General features: G+C 51.1%; 1 protein-coding gene across 2 annotated transcripts in view; it reads right to left on the minus strand.

Annotated features, from left to right (window-relative positions):
• Positions 1–293: 293 nt before the first annotated feature.
• RREB1 (ras responsive element binding protein 1) overlaps positions 294–15,936 on the minus strand; it is a 128,795-nt gene continuing 113,152 nt past the window's right edge. The window contains exons 11-13 of one of the 2 annotated variants that reach the window (XM_045551662.1): positions 8,525–8,689; positions 2,097–2,885; positions 294–860 (exon numbers count right to left, since the gene is read on the minus strand). In XM_045551662.1, the coding sequence (XP_045407618.1) occupies positions 406–860; positions 2,097–2,885; positions 8,525–8,689 (1,409 nt within the window). In that variant the 3' untranslated portion in view covers positions 294–405. The remainder of the gene's footprint in view (positions 861–2,096; positions 2,886–8,524; positions 8,690–15,936) is intronic. The other variant, XM_045551663.1, reaches the window with a different exon arrangement.

Genomic DNA, 15,936 nt, shown 5'->3' on the forward strand with positions numbered 1-15,936 from the left:
TTCCAGTTATTGGCGACGGGTATCCAAGGGCATGTTTTTCTTCTGTTTCACAGGTTCTCAAGGACAAGCTCACACACACAACACAAGGGGAACGTTAATGCTCAAATGAACAGGTCCTCTCCAGACAACTCATTAAAATATTTGTTTTCTTTTTTAAAGAAGTCATTTTGGAAAAACAACCCCTGTGATGAGGCGCAGGATCTGGTGAGTAGTTAAGGCACTGGGATGGGCGTGCAGTGGCCGCGCACGCCCGTGGCGAGGCTATGGCACTGGGGGGCAGCCACACTCGCGCGTCTCTCGCTCGCTCCCCGACGGCGGAGGGCACCGAGGAAACCTCGTGAGTGCAGATTCGGACGCTTTGCTCTGCTGGCTTTTGTCTGTGTGCTGAGGGGGACGGGCAGCCTGTCATTCCATCCCCAGGAGCTGCGAGGCACCGTCGCTGGCCAGGGCAGGCTGGGCAGGCCTCTTGCTGCGCGGCTCCAGCGGGTCTTGCGCTGGGGCTGCGGGGCTCTCGGGGTCAGGGTCGCCCAGGCCAGGCTCGGCTGCCCGCCCCGCCGCGGCCTTCTCCTCCCTGCGGCTGCAATCCTTGGCTGAGCTGGCCAAGCTCTCCTTCCGGCTCCGGGTGACGGCCATGTGGTTGCTGGTGTTGGGAGCCGACTCGGCCTCGTTCTCCGAGACGGGGTTGTTGCCGCTGTGGGTGGACTCGTTCTCACTGTCCTCCTCACCCCGCTCGTCCTTGTCGCTGTCCTTCCCGTGGTGTTTGGCGTGCCTGGCTTTCTGGTGGATCCGCTGGTGGCGAACAAGGCTGTGCTTCAAGGTGAAGGTTCGCTCGCAGGTCTGACATTTGTACGGCCTCTCCCCTGGAGAACAGGAGAAAGAGATTGTGCGTCCGTTAGTGCTAAGGCCACCGGTACCGATCTCCCTGGGCAGTGCCAGGTGGGGATGAGGGCTCCCTCTCCTACTCAGCGAGAGCTCTCTTCTTCCTCTGAACTGGCAAACTGGAGAGGACACATATAGGGGCCATGCTTCTCTCCTGCTGCTCTCTCAACATGAGTGTTCTACAGACTCAGCCAGGAAACCAGAATCCCGGAAGCAGAGGCCTCGGGGACACACAGACTGGCTTCGATCACAGCCTGGGAAAGAGTCTAGTGGTGGGACAGGCACAGACAGGAACAGGGGTCTCCGGGGCCTCTGCAGGGACAGCAGCACCACTAGGTCAAAGGCAGGAGATGCTCCCCGTGTCTGATGTGGAGCACCCGGGCTTTCCTGACGGCTCACGCACCGAGCCAGGAGCAGCTGGGACTGCCACCTGTCGAGCCCAGGAGTACCTCTGAGCCACGCATGTAGCCTTCACACCCCAGCGTGGGGCTGGTGTGGGGGCCACACACCTGCTGTGGGCTGTGCTGTGAGGGAGACGGAAGCTGAGACCAAGACCAGGGCCTGGGGCTTATTGAGGAGGGAGGAAGGATATTTCTATCTTTTGGCTTCACAAGCATAACCAGGTCTCCTTTCTCCTGCCTAAACAAAGGCTCCTGCTTTGGGGTCTGCAGCCTGCCCTCTGTGGGTGGTGGGCGAGCCCCGGGAGGAGCACGGGAGTCCTGCTGTGCTTGTGTGGCCGCAGAGGAGCCAGTCACCTCAGCCCGGCGGCTACGCAGCCAAGAAAGGAAAAACCACCTGACCCTAACAGATGACACAGTGCCTTCCCCACAGGGGCCTGGGGCAGCAGGCGTCTTTCCTGCCACAAGACTAGCCCTGATGAGACCACGTGGCCCCATGTGCCTAGCGTTCACCTTCTTCTAGACACCTGCCCAAGACAGGGCAGCCACCACCCCATTCTACAGATGGGAAGACCGAGGCTTGGAGGACTAAGGGACTGATCCCAACGCTCTCAAAAGCACCACTGCTGAGGGACCACTCTCCTGCCTTGCTATAGGAGGCCTACACCACTTTCAAGGGCCAAGGGGACAATTCCTTCAACTCCTGGTTTCCCCGGGGCCTCTTCAGAGGGGACACCGGCAACCTCAGTGAGTGCCCTACTGGCAGCCGCCTGCACCGGCTTCCGTCACCGGGGGCCCAGCTCGTCTCCCGCCCCTTACCTGTGTGCGACCGCATGTGCCGGGTCAGGTCCTGCAGCGACCAGAACCGCTTGTTGCACACGCTGCAGACTTTCTTCCTCTTGTCTGCCTTGCTGGTCATGCTTCTGGGGGAGTCTGTCTTTGGTTTCTTGTCATCATCACTCTTCTCCGAGGACCTCTTCTCAGCCGTGCCCTCCCCATCGGAGGGGCCCTCGGCCTCCTCCCCGCCCGGGGCCGGCTCCAGCGCCATCGCCTCGGGCTCCGTGGGCTTCTCGTTGGGCTCAGGGCTGGGCGGTGGCCTCTCCGCCACTCCACCCTCGCCTTCTGCGGGCGGCACACCCTTCTCCTCCCCGGGCTCCTGGCAGCCGTGTGCCTTCCTGTGGCGGCTCAGGGTGCCCAGGAACTTGAAGCTCTTCCCGCAGGTGTCACAGGCGTGCTTCTGGTCCTGCGGGGCAGAGCCGCCGCCGCCTACAGTGCCCGCCTCGCCCTCGGCCAGCTTGAAGTCCATGAGCTTGCTGGCGAAGTCCAGGTCCAGGCTCTTGTTGCTGGCCGTGTCTTCCTCCGCGCCGTCAGCGTCCCCAGCTCTCTCCTCCGGGCCCCGCTCCTCCTCTGCCTTCGGGTTCTCCTGGGCCCCCTTCTCTTCCCCACACACAGGGGAGGCCGATCCCTCCTGGGCTTCCTCCGCAGGGGGGTCCCCTGAGCCTTGGCCGAGCCCAGCGGCTCCCTGGGATGGCGGCTGCTCCCCGTCCCTCGAGGTGAGATCCAGCACTTCGCCTGCCGTGGCCGACGGCTCTGCGTCTGACTGGCTGTCTGTGTGGGCAAGCACAGTGCGGGAGGAGTTCAGAGGGGATGCCACCAAGGACACGCCTTCCAAGGATGCCACCCCAGCAGCCCCTACCCCAGACACAGTAAGGACTTCTCTCACCCCACAGTCTCAACACCCCTTACATCCCCGAGGAGGACCAAGATGAACCTGGGGACTTCAGAAAGGCAAAAACAGCCTCCACATCCTCGCAGGTGGGTTCCCAGGGCTGGCTGGGCCTCCACTGCCACACACAGGGACGCTCAGCTGGCCCCACCCCGCAGGAAGGTGTGAGTGACTCAGGCAGCGCAGACAGGGGCTGCGAGGTAGGAGAGGGGTGCATTCCAGAGACTCGCAGCACTAGGGAGGTTGAGGAAGCCAAGTTGTAAGTTATTTTTCCAGTGCAAAGAGATTACACAAACATGCAACATTCACAGGACCACCCAGAATCCTCCAAGCATGGTCTCTGAAGAGTGTCCTAGGAAATGGCCCCAAGCCTGCATTCTGTGTCCCTATATGGCACATACGCTCCTGCCTGAGAGCTCACTTCCAGGTAAAGAGTTCAGAGGCTACAGGAGGCGCATGCACACTTGAAGGTTTCCGCTGCTGTCAGCCCCGTGGGGTGGTGGGAACATCACAAAGGGAAGGGACCCCCTGAATGCCAGGGTCAGCAAGGGCACAGGGGGAGGGGAGCCGACCGTGAAGGGCTGTGGGTGGCTTAGAGATGAGGGATTCTGGGTTGCAGGCTCTCTTGGACCCTGACTTCCCACCTCTTGATTCATTCCTATCTGTCCACTGCCCACAGCAAAATTACATGTGGGAAGTCCACCAGTTTTCAAGGATCCTCTTAAGGGAGGGCACTGTGGCAACATTAATGACACCCAACAGTGTCAAAAGCACTGCCTCGCCTTTTCTTGATTCAGGTTGAACTAGGACTTAATGACTTTTTTTAAATGTGCTGTAGCAGTGAATCCCAAGCTGGCCAGGACCTGCTGTTTAGCTGTAGGTTGAGTGGCTAACTTACTACTGCAGGGGTTCGGGAGTTCCTCGGAGACTCAGGCGAATGGGATTCCTTTTCTTGACAGCACATGTATTAGACGCTATATATTAGATTCTCCATACGCCAGACCTGATTACAGGGCTTGGGCCGGCACAGGGTCATGCACCTAACCTGGATTCGCACTTGATGTGACCAGACATAGCACAATGTCAACTCTCATCTATTATTCCTTTTTAATGACCCATTCGCAATCATTTGCCATCAAGGTGGCCATGGGGGCTGGGGTAAGGAGCTGGTCCTGCCTCCTCCCATGGTGTAAAGAGATAACAGCTGCCCTGCCTGGGGCTTCTGGCTTACCTACAACCGTCTGCACAACTTCCACTCATTTCATTTCATTCCTTTTATTCTGACTGCGCCTTTTGGCAGCCACTGTTTGGGTATCAAAGGATGTTTCAGAAGGAAACGTAACTATGGTGTGAATATAAAATTTTTGACAAGAAATGATTTCTGAAAATTATCTGAAAGCTTAAAGAATATGAATCCTGATAGACACACACCAATGTTTAGGCCACATTCTAAAGAAAACCTAAATGTTCATTTTCTTGAATTGTTTCAATAGAGAGCATCCATAGAATGGATTTTGGTATAAACTTTACCATAAAAATACAAAATGCTCAATCTATTTGTTGACTTTGTGGCATTTTTTTTAAAAAAAGGTTTACTCTCTGGTTACTTTCTCTTTCTCTCAGTATAGCCTATGCTGTTTCCATTAATTTGTTTTTCTCAGCAAAGAACATGGATTATTTTAACTGTACAGAACATATTTAAAACAATAAAACTCGAAAAAAATCAAAATGAATTCTGAAACCAAATCCAAGTAAATATACTAATCCAACTGTTCCTGCTTTGGGCCTTCCTTTGTGGGAACAATGCAGTGTTCACCCAAGTACAACACAGGCCAACTCACTTCTCTTCGGACAAAGGAGCCTTGGTTGTATTTTACCAAACTCCCACTGGGGGGAGTGTTTTAGCAGGGTAGCCCATGCCCTTCAAGTTCCAAGCAACTCCAAGTGATTTTTTTTTTTTTTTTTTTTTTTTTGAGACAGAGTCTCACTCTGTTGCCTGGTAGAGTGCCGTGGCATCAGCTTAGTTCACAGCAACCTCAAACTCCTGGGCTCAAGAGATCCCCCTGCCTCAGCCTCCCAAGTAGCTGGGACTACAGGTGTGTGCCACTATGCCAGGCTAATTTTTTTTTTTTATGTTTTTAGTTGCCCAACCAAATTTCTTTCTATTTTTTAGTAGAGACGGGATCTCACTCTTGCTCAGGCTGGTCTTGAATTCCTGAGCTCAAGCAATCCTCCTGCCTCGGCCTCCCAGAGTGCTAGGATTACAGGCACGAGCCACCATGCCCGGCTAACTCCAACTGATTTTTTAAAATTACTTATTTATTATTTTTTAGAGATGAGGTCTTGCTGTGTTACCCAGGCTGGAGTGCAGTGGTACCATCATAGCACCACTGCACTCCTTGAGTTGCAGCCTTGAATGCCTGGGCTCAAGCTATCCTCCCGTCTCAACTTCCCGAGCTGCAGGAACTACAGGCATGCACCACCACAGCAGGCTAATTTTTATTATTTTTTATAGAGATGGGGTCTTGCTATGTTGCCCAGGCTGGTCTTGAACTCATGGCTGCAAGCAATCTTCCTACCTGGGCCTCCCAAAGTACTGGGATTACAGGTGTGAGCCACTGTGCCCTGCCCCAACTGAGTTTTATTAGTGACTCTTGTGAACAACAGCCTTCACCTCTTCACATATCGTGAATACGTAACTTATAAGGCCAGGTCCTATTTAGATACCTACCCTCCTCAACACCCAGAATCCTAAATGCAGGTAGCTGAGCTGATGACTTTTTATATGAAATGCTACCTTAAAAACATGCATTTCTCCTCTGTCCATCAGTTCCTCATTTGTGCCATTAAACATCTAAGAAAACTGCTAGAGGAAGCAGAAGGAATCCTAGTAGACTATAAACTTGAAGCTCCCCCTACAGGACGCTGGAGACTACCCTATTCAGCACAACAATTAAAGCTTATTGCTTCCTAAACTGAAATGTTCCTCCACAGATGGGGCAGGCAACCAATCTAAATAGTTACCTGATTGGGCAGCCACCTCGGTGGCAAGGACAAAGGGCGTCCCCCAAGGGCAAAGTGGGCCAGGACACCTCTCTGCCCAGGAGAGAAGAGTTTCAGTTTAAAGCTGAATATTCAATATGGTCCCATTTAAGAGAGACCCACCCACCACTGTGGCATTTGTAGCATTCTTTTGAGGGAAAATCTGGGGACATTTTATTGAACGACCTTATATGACTGAAAAGTCAGACCTACATTATAAAACATGTCAAGGAATTTTAACAAAATGTGATCTAGGCTAGGCATATAAGCCTAGAAAACTCCTCAAGAACTTCCTTGGTCATTTCCTGCCTTTTGAAAAAAAATAGTCTTCCTCCAAAGCCTCACTTCTAGCTTCATGGGAGGGAGCCCATATGAAGCCTTCACCCCACCCCCATCAGCTTTACCTGGTTTTAAAATTCCTCCTCGAAATCACCAAACTCTACTTCCCTAACCCCCTTTCTCTCCCTCTGAAATCTCAGGCCTTTTTCTCACCATGGATTGTGGCCACAATTAAACCAAACATTTTCTCTTTGCTGGTTTCGCATTACAACTTTCAGTGACTTTTCTTTTTCTAGAGGCTTTGTCCCTTCAAGAAAACCTGTACAATTTCTGGGGCAGGGTGGAGGTGGGGACGGGCTTTGATGGGATTTGGAAAAACAAAAACTTTTAACTGTGAACTCATAAATACACCCATAGCGTAAAACCTGGTGCTGAGCTGAAGCTGAGACCGTGACTCCGACTTAGCTTTGTGTCTGCAGCTTCAAGGCTGCCCTCAGGTCAGCAGGAGTCCCAGTGAGCTCCCCTGTGGTCAAGTGGCTGAAAGCAACATGCACACCCAGTGTGAGCTCCTACACTTTAAAGAATTGTTTGCAAACACGGGAACCCAAGGGCTCCCTTCAACTCCCTCCATTACCAACTGCTTTCCCGCCTTGGGAACTGCTTTGGGAAGAATCACACGGCCGCTTTCTAAACCAGGCAGAGAGAACACGTTCCAGACTAACAGGTAAGATGGTGGCCGGCAGTTAAATTAAACATTAGTAGGATGGTCTGCAGCAAATGTGTGCTCTGCCGGCATCGCTGTGGCTTTCCGTGGGTTGAAAAGCAGATCATCCTTGGCTCATGGAGATCTAAGTTACGGCAAGATTCTGTGGGCATCCACGCTTTTCTTTACTCAAGATCCTGGTGAATTCTGCGGAGATGGGAGCTGGGGAAGGAGTGAGCAAACTAGCCTACACTTTTATACCCTCAGAGGGTCTGATCCAGACCGGAGGGCCAGGCAGGCAAGCGCACTCATGATTAGCTTCCCCGGGGCTCGGCGGGAGGCTGGGGAAGGGCGGAGCGTGGCTTCCCCAGTGGTGACGGATGGCCTTCCTGGAGGTGCTCTGTTCAGACGTGCCTGGCTCCCTCCGTAACTGAGACACGAACAAGAGGGCTGGGGGCTAGGGCCAATGCCCCACCTCTGTCCACACCGACTCCCGGGGCAGAGGGCAGGGTGTCTCCCCAAACACACGCCACCCCCCCACTAAGGACACAATTACACCCCAGGAGAACACAGGAGAATCTCCCTGGCTTCAAGCAACGGGGAGCTTTCTAGGCCTGAAGGGCTGAATCCAGCACTGTCCCTACCCAGCGCCAACTGGGGCAGTGTCTGAGCATCTGTAGCAGGCTGTCTTTTGTTTTGTTGTTCTGGGGGGTGGAAGGTGGAGAACCTGGGCAGTCAGAGAGGGTGGAGCGTACTGAATAGAGGACACGAGTAAATACAGAAGCTGTAAGGGAAGGAAAGGCGGCGAAAGACCTGTTGGGCAGCCGTTAATCGCTCTGGGAGGGCTGGAGGGGGAAGCACACGTCAGCACAGAGAACGATACCCGGATTCAGGGCAAGCAGAGATATATTAAAGAACGGACATGCAGAGTGCTTTTTCAAACAGGACACAGTTTTGTACCAGGAAGAGAGTTATTGAAAAGAAAAACACTGTGTTCCTTCCTACCCAGGGCTCACACCCCTAGTTCCTGCAACTGCCCTGGCATCCCGGGGGGCCCATCCCTGCTCCTGAGCAGGCTGCAGAGGCTGGGGTTCCCCAAACCTGTGAGCTTTCACATCCCTTTTGGACGTGTTCACACCAAGTGCTAAAAATTGTAGCTCTCCCCTTATATCCCGCCTCCCAGCAGCAGGAACAAAGGCATCTTCTGCTGGGAGGGAGACATCTTCCCTGGCAGACCTGAAAAGTCACCTAGGGGCACAGCCATTGTTTCCCGAACTCCCTGGGCTTCTGGCTCAAGAGCCAGTCCTGCCGTTCATCCCACTGATCCGACCCAGGACTTATGCTCCCGATCCTCGTCAGGGCCCACCTTTCTGGGCTGCCAGCTCTGGGGCCTACTGAGCAGCCCCACCACGGCTCAGACACCGGGGTTTGCTGCAACTCTTAACTGACCTCCTGCCTCTCCCTCTCTCTCAGTTCTCCATCACCTGGCGGCACTACCTGTGCTATCATGGGATCCAACATCACTCTCTTTTGACTGGGGGATAAGCCCGTTTCTTCTCAGGGAACAGGTGGTAACTCCGTGTTTGCGCAACTGGTGGCGTTCACAGTTAGATTTGGTAGAAAAGAAGGCATCGCATTTTTGACAAGGGAAGGGTTTCTGACCTGAAGCAGGAAAAAAAATATATATTTATCTGGCTTTCTATTGCAATGAAAAAGAAAAGTCGCTTTTGATTCACTCTCCTGGGAATATTGGCATTTGTTTCCCCCCCTCCTCCACCCTTTCCTTTCAAGAAAATAAACAAAACACATTTTTAAAAAGATTGAGAACACCAATAACTAAAATGGTCACTCTCCGTTCTCCTGAGTGGCAACGGAGTGAGGTTTTGACTTAAGAATACTGCAAGAAAGATAACAATGAAACCAAGATTTGTATGTTTACAGTAAAACAATGGTATTACAATTAAAAGTATCACACAATAATAAAAGATAAAAGCAAATGCAGGGATTTTAGCAGCGAGAAGACACCTATGTTCTACCACAAAGAGAAAGACGCCCTTCGGTGGTCTCTAGTGTGGTGAGTACACTGTAATTACAGATGCTGGGAGATCACATGGGACGAGCAAGCTGCCCAGGCCCTCCTGAATATCTTGGGGGGCCACACAGGCCCTGCCCAGGGGGCCAGCTCCCTCCTGACCTAGGCGGGGTGTGGCCCTCCCACACTGAGTTTCCCAGGACAACTCCTGTCTTACTTGCCGAGATGTCCTGAAGTGACCTCTGCTCAAGGTCACTGTGGTCCTAGCTGGCAAGAGACAGGAGGTCTTCTCGTTACATTAAAGGCTCTTTGTTCCCCTCGCTTGGTAGTAAATGAGTGACCAGCACAGAACGAAGTCTGCATGAGATCATATGCTCCACTCGACAGATGTGCGTGCAAGAGAACACGCTGGCAGGCCCCGCACCGCCCCCACCCCACAGACCGGCGGACCCCTGCGAGAGGTGCAGCCCTCCCTCCCCTCAGTTTTCTGCTTTGGTCTGCCTATCCTCTTTTATTTGGATGCCTTTTGTACTGTAAACACTGGGTTTCAAAATGCAATCAAAGCTCCGCTGCAACTTGTCCTGGATTCCTATGGATGGATGTGAGGGAAAGAGAAAGGGCAAGAGGAAAAGGAGGGGGAGTGGCTAAGAAGGGAGGAGGGCAGGGAGGGGAGGAGGAGTGCCGGAGGAGTAGAGGAATGGGGACGGGATGAGGGGCTCCAGGAGAGAGAAGACAGTGGCACGTCATTTGCTGTATCATCAGGTTCTTCCTCTCACTCCCTCTCCGCAATCACTAGATTCTGGGGTCCCAGTTTCCAATATTACAGGGCAAAAGGTTTTATGTACTGACAAACAGGACTTCAGAGCCGGGGTCTGGTACTGGTGTCTTGTAACCTTGAGACTGCCACAATCAAACACGTGAGTCAACAACTGGCAGGAAGAGTCAACCAGCACAGCTCCCTGGAAACACAAATCACGGGGCCTGCAGACTCCGCTCCAACTGACATCCGCGGAAGCCTGAACCACTGCAAGCGCCCACGGCCATACACCACTGCGCCTGTACGGCAGGGGCCTGGCACCCAGGGTGGCCAGAAGGGACGTTGTCTCAGAAGGAAGGACTAGGCTCGACTGGCACTGCCACGCTGCACAATTCCAAGAGGCACTGTTCATACAGCGTGCGAAGGTGTGGACCCAGCACCTCTGACGTGACAGCTCGGCCACGCTTGTGCAGCAGGAGTAGTCAAAGAGCGCTGAGCTGAAAGAGGCTTTAAGATGATGCTTCCAAATCCCCTGGGGGGCTTTTTAAGAATACAGATGCCTGCAACAATTAAAGGGCGAATCAGAAACCCAGATACCTGGTCTGCGTACTGTTGAGGAGCTCCTCAAGGGTCCCTGCACATAATGTGGAAAACCCACCGAATGCTTTAAAACTGCGGTCACCAAGCCCTGGGCAGCAGACCGGTACTGGTCATGGCCTGTTAGGAATCCGGCCACACAGCAGGAGGTGATCGGCAAGCGAAGCTTTATCTGTATTTACAGCTGCTCCCCGTCACCTCCTCCCAGGTCCATGAAAAATTGTCTTCCATGAAATTGGTCTCTGGTGCCAAAAAGGTTGGGGACTACAGCTTTGAAGTGTCCCCTCATGTAGTTCTGCAGGTGTTTTCTGCTAAATTTGTAAAAAACCATTCACGTTAAAAAAAAAAAATACATATCATACTTTTCATTGACTAGTCTGTAAAGTATTTCAATGTTCATGGCGCATCTTTCAAATTACTTCTTGTTTTTCATTAAAAATGGAACGTGGTATTTAATAATTTCAAGTAAGAATAAAACACTTTTCCTTTAACTTTTATCGTTAAAAGTGTTTTATTGTTAAAAGGCAACATTGCAGCTTCTCTGAGTCTGACCAGGTGGAGCGGAAGGAAACCAGGCCCAGAGGAAAACAAGGCAGACACTGCTATGCCAGGATTCTTGATTTCAAAAAAAGCGGCTGGCTTCTCGCTGCCACCTATTATTACATGATTACTCTGTAACTGTCACACCAGTGAATGTGTCACCTACACAACTGGTTAGGACAGTCAGGCTGACATCCTGTGATGAAGATTCCTATGAATGCTAAATGCAGGAGAAAATTTAATGATGCAAAATGCTAAATCCAATTATGAAGCTTCCCAAAGTGTACCCACAATGAGTGACCTGTGTACCCAAGGCCTATGACATCGCCTACATTCATGCCTGAATGTAAGGCATCTCATATATGACTGTCGCACCTCTGCCAAACTGGAGTTTCACAAGCCTACAAACCGACACCCAATAGTTCCTTTCTCTAGTTGAATGTAAGCATTCCTTATAGGACTCTCGCATTTATTCCAAACTTCACTTCACCAGAATAAAACCCGACCACGGATACCTGCTTTCTCTATGTAAATGTGAGCGTTCCTAGACATGACTTTCGCCCTTCCTCCAAACTAGGGTTTACCCAGCCTACAAACCACCCTCCACTAGTTGCTTGCTTTACATGAATGTAACGTGCCCAGAGAATACTCTTGCACTTCCTCCAAAGGACAGTTTAGGAAGCCACAATGTGAGTGTCAGCACTATCAGCCAGCTAGCTTTCATTCTCAGAGGACAGACAAGAAAGGAAAACAGGCAACTTACACTACACGGTATTATCCAACAGAGGTAAGAGCAAGGGAAGAGTGAACAGCAAGAATAAGTGTGCCGAGATCGTGACCTTGGCCACCGAGACCAAGAACACAGAACTGAAAATGTCACTCTTCACTTTTCAAAGAAAATCAGGGTTAGAAAGCTGGGTTATAACAAGGATGGAAAACCTGGGAGTTACTTCTGTTTTTTCTTAAAAAGAAGATACAACTTGAGCCTCACCCCACCCCCCGCCCCCGGCTTCCTCTCCTTCCTCTGCCACCCTCCTGTGAAGGCGCCTGTCTTTGGGTATTTTCTCTCTGTGTTTGGCAGAGGTGTACATGGGGCTGGGTTAAAATGGCCAAAGCTGCCACTTAACAAAGTTAAAAATAGCCAAATACAACTGGTGTGGGAGGGGCTTTCCACACTCAGGTTTGGACTCCTGGATTTCAACTCCGACGCTCGCCGCCCATCAGCACTGGGAGGCTGGGAGCAGCACTGTCAACGAGAAGAGCTCAAGGTGTCCACCCCTGAGCAAGTGAGTGAGCAGGGGAGCCCCGAATGGACGTTCCAGGGTCCCAACTCCGTCACTGCGGGACGAGGAACCAGAGCAAAGAGGGGGAGGAAGAAAATTGGGACAGAGGCTGGAACGGACTGGCTGTGTTTTCTGGCACTCCCTCCTCCACCTGTGGCCTAAAAACACATAAGATGCTCCCAGAAGGTAAAGGCAGAACAGTGCACTTTTGTCTCGTGAGGGGGTGGCACGTTCAGGGAGGGAAAGGTAAGGAACCAGGAACTGTCCCCATCAGCAGGAAGCTGCGGGCTGGGAGAAAGCTGGAGGGCAGTGGAAGGCGGAAAGGCAGGTGTGTGTGGGACCGTGGCCAGGGGTGTGAACAGTTGAGGGCCATGCCAGCTTCCTCCTCAGACACAGTTCCTGGAGCCTGAGCCCGGAGCGGGAAAGGGCTGAGGCCATGCACTCCCTGCCTGCGGCCAGCAGGTGGCCCCTCGCGGGACGCTTAACATCAGCTCTACCTCTTGCTGGCCCTTTGCACAGTGGCTGGACTGCGGATCACGTGTGTGAGACAAAGTAGGGTAATTCCGTGAATTTGCTGAGAGGGTGGGAGGAGGCCGACCTCAAGGTATAGACAGTGTGCTTAAATCGCAGTCTAAAACCGGACGCTGCTCAACACTCCTGGCTGGAACTCAGCCAGATGTTAACACCACACTGAAAAACAAAAAACATCTTCCATGTATAACACCTTTGTTTGCAGGGCGGTTGCAGAGTCAGGGTTGAATTTCCGTACTCTTAACTCACGCCTAGGGAGCCAGGGGTCCGCAAAGCCCTGAGCGACAGCAGAGCTGCCCACCAGGAGGAGGTCAGCTCTGTGGCGAGAGGGGCCGCTCAGATGGTTTCCTCGGCTCTTTCTAGTCCTAACGCTCGATGGATGCACAATGTTCTCACTCACTGGCACAGAACACTCAATATAACGTGATTTAATAGAGATGATGCTGAGATTGTCCCTAGAAACCAAACAGTGAAGCACAGCAGAGGAAATTAACAGAGCCCAGTGGGCACCGGCCTTTAAACAGCGTCTGTGCAGGTAGCTAACAATTCCGCAGTCAGCAGGTCTTGAGGTAGTTAACAGCATTCTGATCCACGGCAACATTCCTCCTCTATCTCAAACCACTTCCCATACTTCTGCACTCGGACCTGTGAGGACACAGGGAGGCACAGAAGGTGCACCCTGTCCACCTGCACATGGAGGACCAGGTGGCCACATGTGCCCTGACCCTGGGGCAGCTGCAGGGAGCTCCACCCTGGCTTGCACTGCAGCTCTCCTCCTCATTCCCAATGACTGCGGCCAGGTTATCCACCTCCCCACCTAGGCCCCGATTTCCTCCTGGCCAGATGTGGACATCGCCCTCCCAGGACTGTCGTGAAGACTGGCTCTTGGTAGGTTTCTTCATCCTACCCAGACAGGGCGTTCAGGGATGGGGCAAAAACATGCACATCTATTAAGGTTATCAGGAACTCTGAAGGGAGAAGAGGCAGAGTGGACTCATATTTACATCTACCCTATGCCTTCTTACATGAACCTCCCACTTCCCGACGCTACCAAATTTTAAACCAACACTGACATTTTGGCATCAAAAGCCAAGTAATCCTGAGTGGAGCCCAGGTGGGAATGCCCATCAGGCATCTGCAAAGGCACAGGCACAACTATTGAAAGGAAATCCTGGCCACCCCAGTCCCCTCACGGAGACCATCCGTTTGCTGGGAATAGAAAGGTCCGAGAATAAATGGCCTCATCTGGGGAAGGTGTACACAGTAGCCACTAGGCACAGGCCTCTCGTCTGGGAGGTGCAGGGAGAGGCGCTGCGGGAGGACGGGCAAGAGCCAAGCCGGCCATCAGATCCAGACCATCTGCTCTCTGAAAAGCGGTAACAGAAACACTCACTTCATAGACTCTTGGCAGGCGACAAACAGGTGTCTCCCAAAATGAGTAGCCGAAGAGACTGCTAAGTGGGCCACCTTCTCTTGAAGATGCCTTTGCCTTCCTGAACTGCTGTTGTCATTAGAAGGCTTGCTTTACTTTGTCAGGCTTAAATTATTTCAATGGGAAGAAAATGACAGCCTGAGAAGGCAGTATGTACTTTGCCAATCTATTAACAGAAATCCTGGTTCCCGTGAAGTGAGTTGTCCCTGGACAGGCGCTCCTCATTTGCTACCAATCGACTCCTGGATTCGAGTCTCCACCACACCAGAGAGAAATGCCACATCTATGTGGCAATCTCTCGCCGCCGGTGTGGCCTTAGAGAGACCCCAACCCTCCCAGCCATGACTCCCAGCTTCCCTTCCCTCCCCTGGCTCCACTCTGCGCCCCACCTGCTACTGCACCTTGCATAGCAGAAGCAGCTTTCTATGAGCTTCTCCAAAGCTCCACAGCATCATCAACCCTAAACAACGTGTTTCCACTTGGGCACAGTGAATTCCCACTAGCTTCCCCTCACCGTACTGCTGCTGCTGTAAAATGTCCGATTCTCTGGGGTTGCCACAGTTAGCAAGTAAAAATCCAAGATGTGCAGTTAAATTTGAATGTCAGATAAACACCAAAAAATTTTTAGTGTAATGACTTTCCATGCAATATTTGAGATAATAGTAAAAAAATATTTGATGTTTCTCTGACATTAAAATTTAACTGTATTTTATCTGGCAATCCTACACCATACATGCAGTGCCATTTGGTTTTAGGTCCCATCTATTTTTTAATATTTGGGTTATAAACTCCAAAAGGGTAAAAAAATCTTAATTTACCCTTATTCGATGATATAAATCCTATGAGAATATTCAAAAAATTATAATTAAGATGGGAGTTGTTATAGCCATTTGAATATCAGAAGTACCAAGTATAAAATTTTTTTAAGTATTTTCCTATCCTAATCTTCTCTTTAAAAATCAACTTCTAGAAACCAGTGTTTAAACAATATTTTTTAAAAAATTTAAAAATTTTTAGATTTTTATTTTTATCAGAGACAAGGTCTCACTCTGTCACCTAGGCTGGAGTATAGTGACACAATCACAGGTCACTGCAGCCTTGACCTCCTAGGCTCAAACGATCCTCCAACCTCAGCCTCCTGAGAAGCTGGGATGACAGGTGTCCACCACCATGCCTGGCTAATTTTTAAAAACATTTTTTTATAGAGACAGGGTCTTACCCAGGCTAGTCTCAAACTCCTGGGCCCAAGCGATCCTCGCCAGTCAGCCTCCTGAAGTGCTGGGATTACACATGTGAGCCCCCCAACTCAGCCTGAACAATACTTTTGGGATACCTTTTTGGCAATTTATGTCTGTTACTTAGAATATTATTTACACTTGGGTGTTTCTCCAGAACAGCTGACAATTTTAGTACAAATAAAATTGAAAAAATAATTCTACCACCACCCATCACTGATTTTCACAATAAACAGGGGAAGGAAGATGCGACCACCTTAGTGAACTAAAAGAAAATGACCAACCTCACAATTTGCAATATTTCTCTTTAAAAATATATGGCAGCCAAAATAATTTCAGAGTGATCAAAACTTAAATAGCTGCACTGAGGACACCAGATGGAATGTCTTGTGTCAAAGCACCGAGCTCATTATGCCCCAATACCTTCATACAAAGTCCCGACTCTGGAGCCACCTCCATGCTTAACCAGTAGAGAATCGCACTACCTTCTCCAAGAGGGACG

This window comes from Lemur catta, chromosome 5 (genome assembly GCF_020740605.2).
Source record: "Lemur catta isolate mLemCat1 chromosome 5, mLemCat1.pri, whole genome shotgun sequence".
NCBI lineage: Eukaryota > Metazoa > Chordata > Mammalia > Primates > Lemuridae > Lemur > Lemur catta.